The following is a 6,696-nucleotide window of genomic DNA, read 5'->3' as shown; positions in this document are numbered from 1 at the left end:
CAGGTCTGGTTTTTCTGAAGTGATTCCATTTCTTCCTTCATAGCAAGGATCCATTTATCAGCTTCTGCATGATCCATGGCTTCCTTGTATGCGACTAGTTTAGTTGTATCAACTTCTTCTGCTACATGCAATGCATAAGTCAGCATGTCTTCAAAACCATACCTGACAGGAGGGTTAGATATTCTTTTTGGCTTTTGATAGGCTTATGTATCAGATTGAAGGCTTGTTCCTTGAGGACTTGAAGGATCACTATCATCAACGCCGGATTGTTGCTGTTGTGACTCTTCATTAAGATCTTCTGATTTGTCCTCATCTTATGTGGTTCCTGAAGCGTTACCATCCTCCACCTGTTTGAGAACTTTTTGATTTTTACCTGAAACAGTAAACTCCAAACTCGGGTGAAACATGTGAGATTCATCAAATATAACATCTTTACTTAGAATAACCTTTCTTTCAGAAGGTGACCAGATTCTATACCCTTTAACTCCATCACCATATCCCATGAATTGACCCTTCTTAGATCTAGGTTCTAACTTACCCTTATTAACATGATAGTATGCATTGCAACCAAAAACTCTAAGTAAGGAATAGTTTGCAGGTTTATTTGACCATACCTCAATCGGTGTTTTACAATCTATAACAATGGATGGTGATCTGTTTATCAAGTAACAAGTTGTGCTTACTGCTTAAGGCCAAAAACTTCTACTCAATCCAGCATTTGATAAAAGACATATGGCTCTCTCCAGCAGGGTTCTGTTCATTCTCTCGGCCACTCCATTTTGTTGTGGAGTGTTTCTCACAGTGTATTGTCTATCAATACCTTCAGCTTTGCAGAAATCATTGAATTCTTTTGAGCATAATTCGAGACCATTATCAGTCCTTAATCTTTTGACCTTTTTACTTGTTTGTTTCTCCATCAAAATCTTCCATTCCTTAAAGCATTTAAAAGCTTGATTTTTGTGCTTCATAATGAATATCCAAGTCATCCTTGAGTAGTCGTTTATGATTGAGAGAAAATACCTGCCTCCTCCAAGCGAAGGTACTTGAGAAGGTCCCAGCAATCTGAGTGAATGTAATCCAAAGTAGATTTGGTTGAATGTTGAGCTTTTGGAAACTTGATTCTGTGTTGTTTACCAAAAACACAATGCTCACAGAATCTGAGTTCTTTGACAGTATGATTTCCAAGCAATTGTTGCTTGCTTAGAATCATCATTCCCCTTTCACTCATGTGTCATAGGTAGGTGAGATCAGGTATGTTTTTTTCAGCAACAGAAACAGATTCTGATATAGAACTAGTTGATCCTTGAAGCATATAGAGATTTCCCTTTTTAAAACCTCTCATCACAACTGTAGACCCTCTCTTGATCTCCATTACCCCATTTTTAACATTGCACTTAAAGCCTTTAAAATCTAGAACTCCAACAAAGATAAGATTCTTTTTCAGATCTGGTACATGTCTTACTTCTATAAGAGTTCTGATTACTCCATCATGCATTCTGATTTGGATTGTACCTATACCAACTATTTTGCAAGGCATGTCATTTCCCATGAAAACTCTTCCTCTTAATCTCTCTTCATATGTGAGAAACCAGCTCCTATTAGGACACATATGATAATAGCAGCCTGAATCAAGTACTCATTGATCAGCTAATTCACTACAAGAAAAATGATAAATTGCGACGGATAAATTGCGATAGTTATCCTGAAACCGTCATCGCTTTGATATTGCGACCCTTCATACGACGGTTTCTCCAAACCGTCGCAAAATTTTCCAACATTGCGACGGTTCCTCCCAACCGTTACAATTTACAAGACAAAAATTGAAATAAAAATTCATACAAAGTCATGCACACTCTAAAATTATATAATTTTACTTTCAATAAAAAATAGAAAAATAAAATAATAATGACATGTAATTACATTTAGAAATGTTAAAAAGGAAAAATACTTTAATATACTATATTAATTTTTTTTTCTCTATCTTTTAAATTATTTTAGAATAAAAAAGTTTTATGTTAATCCTAGGAAACTAAAAATTAAAAAAAAAAAAAATATATATATATATATATATGTTACATTTTATGTGTTAGTGAAATTAATAATACATCTTAATTGTGGATTAAATCGAGAATATTAAAAAAATAATAAATAATTTATGGCATTTATTATTTTAATGGTTAATTAAATATGAGATATTTGATAAATTAATTATCTTTTCACAAATAATAACTTCAAAATCACTTCTAGGTTTGAATATAATACACACACACATATATAACCCCTATTTAATTAGAATTTAAAAGTTATTTTTAGTACAAACTAAATATTATTTTGTTCAAAAATTACGGTGAAGTTTGATAAAGTTTAGGATTAAAAATACATTTAATAGTATATTAGAGCAAAAGTAATATTTTTCTTTTGGAAGTATTATATTATCTTAATAAACTTATATTTTATTAACAATTTTATATATATTTTGTTTAATATGAGATACACAATTATCATCAAAAAAAATTTATATATATATATATATATAGAGAGAGAGAGAGAGGAGGAATCAAATGACTCACAATGTAACTATTAATAAAGTTACTCCGCTCAATAACTCATGGTATAAGTTAAATTTTATCGATCCAATTATTAAATTCAAAGTTATTAAATTTTACTAATAATTAATATAGAAAAAATTGATTAGAAAATAAAACAAAGATAAATACATTTTTTGAATTTTATATCTTAGATTTAAGATGAATAAATAAATTAAGTTAATTAATAATTTATTTAAAATGTTAAAATTTAATTTATTAAAATAATATTTTAAAAGAGAAAGGTTATAATAACACCAGTGTAACTTTTATTAAGTATTACACCGCTCAATAACTTTATATTAAATGTGAGTTTTATAAATTCAATCGTTAGATTGAAAATTTTTTACTCTTAGATCATATATACAAAATTTTATATTAATTCAAGATGATTTGATATTTCATTCTTGTAAAAAAAAAATTGACGTAATATATACATTTCAAAATATACTAAAATATGACCACTTTGATTACCTTAAAGTTGGTCAATTTTAACAAAATTTGATATAAACATATAAAGGTGATATGAACTTTCAATCCAACGGTTAGATTTACAAAATTCACATTTAATATAAGATTATTAAGCGGTGTAATACTTAGTAAAAGTTACACCGGTGTTATTATAACCTTTCTCATTTTAAAATATATAAATTATTATTTAAACTTTTAAATTTATAATAAATAATTTAAATTATATCATAATATTAATTTTAAATAGAAATAAGTAGATTGTTAATTATAAAAGTAAGTATATATATAAATAAAGATTAACTAAATATAATATAATTATTATTAGTAATATAATTATTATATATTTATAATGGTTCGGACACACCGGAATGAGAGGGATCCAAAGATAGTATAAGTATGAGATTGTATAGTTCAGAATGACTTAAATGAATTAATTAGTACTACTTATACTGACAACATGTATCTGCTTTTTTGTAGCTTATCTCATCAGAACTCCACAGTTAAGTGTGCTTGACTTGGAGTAATACAGGGATGGGTGACCTAGTGAAGTATTGTGAATATGAAATCGATCCTTAAGAAGAATAACAACCGAATTTGAGACGTCTAAAAAATTTAATAAAATAAAAAATAAATATTTAATAACTGATTTAGAGGCAGTTAGTGCAACGGGTGCTGTAAGGGTCGCAATTCCAATTTTGCGACGGTTTGGGCAACGGTTCCAGTAACCGTCGCAAAATTCACTCGTGACGAACATTTCTGCGATAGTTGGTGAACCGTCGCAATGGTGTCTTTGCGGTAGTTCTAACCATCGCAATGTAGGTCATATAACTATCGCAAAATCTTCATTTTCTTGTAGTGAATTGATTGTTGGTGATTGTCAACAATCTGAGAGTACAAGCTCATTATCTGATGAGGTAGTAGATTCTTGGACAGTTGCAACAGTTGGTTTCTGATTTTTCTTTTTTGGACAGTCATTCTTCTAGTGGTCGAGTTCTTTACAGTAATTGCATATATCTTTTGGGTTTATGTGATTACCCTTTGAATTTTTCTTTCCCTTGTCTTTCTTCTTCTTGTTATTCTTTGAAGGATTAGTAACAACAAGTCTTATGCCATTTGGTTCCTCGGTACTTGCAGAAGCTTTGTGTCGTAGGTCTCTCAAGTGTAGACTTGCTTTCACTTCCTCTAGAGTGATGAAATCCTTTCCAACACTTAGGGAGTTCACAAAACTCTCATATGAAGGTGGTAGCAAAGCTAGAAGGATCATTGCAGAATCTTCATCTTCAATCTTGACATCGATGTCTCTGAGTTCCATCAAAATTGAATTGAATTCATCTAAATGTTCCTTTAGTGAAGTACTTTCCTTCATGTGCAAGCCAAACAAGCGACGCTTCAGCAGTAGCTTGTTACAAATGGACTTTGTCATGTAGAGCTTCTCAAGCTTTAACCATAGACCACAAGCTGTTTCTTGATCTGCAACTTCATAGAGCACTTCATCTGATAGAGAAAGTAGAATCAAGGAATGTGTTTTCTCTTCTTGTTCTGCAAGATCTTCCTTCTTTATGGAGGTTGATTTGGACGATTCAGTTTTGCTCTCTTTCTTTATGGAAGTGGTAGCCAAGGGACCCCAAACTCTTTGTTCCTTTAGTAGTGCACGCATCTTGATACGCCAGAGGTTAAAGTTGTTCTTACCATTGAATTTTTCAATCCTGATGGTGTTCATCATGGTTCTCGATCGCTTTCTTTTTCATAGTAGCAGCGGAAGCTAGAAAATATCATATCAGAGTTACCTTTTGAAAACGAAATTTGGCCCCTTCTTGATTGCAACATGTGCTCTGATACCAGTTTGTTGTGAATCTGTTGAACAAAATAAAACACAGCCAAGGCAAAGGAAAGCAGAAACAGAGTAAAGAGAAACAGTAAAAGAGAAGAAAAAAAAACACACAAAAAATTTTACGTGGTTCACCCAATTCCAATGGGTTACATCCACGGATGACAACAAATTCTCTTTTTCTTTATTTAGTATTCAGAGTTGTATGTATATCACTCTCTTTTCATTCTAAGGTTTATATGTATATATAAACCAAAGCGTACCCAACAGACAAAATTTCAGCTAAGATAGATACAAACGCATATCTAACAAGTGGAGCTAGTTTTATATTTAATAGTTTATATTTAGCAGAACGACTTGCAACTACATTAAAAAAAATCTTTATTTACTGTGAAAAAAAATCTTAATCTCATACTCATCGTTGGACACATGCACTAGTATAATATGAAATATAACTTTATTAGCGTCCCGCCAATTAGTTTTCATGTTCAATATATGATAACGTTATGCTGAAATATACTTATGCGTGGTAGCGTAACGTATCTTTTATTAATCCTTTAAAATATATTTTCTTTAAATGGTCTTTGTAACATTCATTTTATTTACGTTACTTTCCTAAATCATAATTGGAAGAAGAAAAAAAATACCGCACATGCACAATTACATGAGGGATGTTTATTTCTCCATCACCCTCGTTATTATATTTATACATCGCATTTCTCTTTCATCCTAATTTTCTTTTCTCTTTATTATTTCTCATGTAATATAATCTACTGAATTTAGAATCTTTAACTTTAAAATATGAAAAGATAACTTAATAAATTTAAATTATTAAACTTATAATAATCAATCAAATTGTAATACGTGTACACGTATTATTACAAATTCAACCATTTAATTTAAGTATATTAAGTTATCGTGACTTAACCCGTCCATCAATCCCCCATTGCGTAAGCACGCGGTCATCAACAGCATGTTCCATGTTGACATCATGGGGACGTTGACTTTTGGAGTTCCTAACTAAACTCACCCCCTTCTGATCACTTTCCATCTTCTCCTCCATTCTGGAAACCACATGAATCATATACTCCGTCGTAAGCTTCACCGGCCCCTCCACCTCAACCTTCAACCCTTCTCTTCCCTCCTTCCTTATTCTTATTTTCACGTGCATGGTCTCTTCGCCAACGATGAAGTTGTATGTTGCGGCCTTCACCCTCTCCGTTACGTCGTTCTCGTCCTTCTTCTTCACCACCGTGAAACATCCTCCGGAACCGCTCTCCCGACACAAGTAACGTATGACTTCTCTGTCTTGCAGAGGCGGCGCACAATAATTCTCCTTACACGAATCATACGAGCCCATAAATTTCGTGTTCATGTAATTACATATAATGCCGTATCTGAATGTAAAAAGTGCATAAATATATTAATCATTTATTTTGCATTAATAATATAATTAAGAATAATAATGGTTGTACCTGTCATTTCTGGTGACCACCAGGTACAGATTTGCGGAAGAACCCTTGCCACTATCTTCGGAGAGGTTGATGTGTACGACGTTTGCGTCCTCTAGGGTGACGTTTAAAGTAACACGTGTCTTGCCGAGTAAGTATGTGATGCACGTTTGCGAAGAGAACTTGCCCGTTTGGAAGTCGGTGGATTGTTGCATTTGGGTGTTGACCTCCAACGAACCCACTGATTTAAGCATCACAACATTCTTATTTGCTCGCATTGCTGCTGAAATTATTAGTGTGTGATTATCTTTGCTGAATCCATCGCTCCTTTATAGGTAAAAGTGAACCTACGTACAGATTC

At 32.2% G+C, this 6,696-nt stretch overlaps 1 protein-coding gene across 1 annotated transcript; it reads right to left on the bottom strand.

Annotated features, from left to right (window-relative positions):
* Positions 1 to 5,698: 5,698 nt before the first annotated feature.
* On the bottom strand, positions 5,699 to 6,696 carry LOC109791098 (uncharacterized). The gene is made up of 2 exons (XM_020350353.3): positions 6,360 to 6,696; positions 5,699 to 6,281 (listed from the first exon to the last, which is right to left on the bottom strand). Exons 1-2 carry the CDS (start codon positions 6,611 to 6,613, stop codon positions 5,798 to 5,800), a joined length of 738 nt encoding a protein of 245 aa, XP_020205942.2. The 5' UTR covers positions 6,614 to 6,696; the 3' UTR covers positions 5,699 to 5,797.

Source organism: Cajanus cajan, chromosome 1, assembly GCF_000230855.2.
Source record: "Cajanus cajan strain Asha chromosome 1, NIPB_CcT2T_4, whole genome shotgun sequence".
NCBI classification, from domain to species: domain Eukaryota; kingdom Viridiplantae; phylum Streptophyta; class Magnoliopsida; order Fabales; family Fabaceae; genus Cajanus; species Cajanus cajan.
This window is presented reverse-complemented; position numbering and strand designations above follow the sequence as displayed.

Excerpts from the sequence above, each read along its gene's own strand:
- LOC109791098 (XM_020350353.3), bottom strand. The coding sequence starts at position 6,613 with ATGCGAGCAAATAAGAATGTTGTGATGCTTAAATCAGTGGGTTCGTTG. Across the intron at positions 6,282-6,359 it reads GTGGTCACCAGAAATGACAG|ATACGGCATTATATGTAATT; the intron begins GTACAACCATTA and ends TTTTACATTCAG.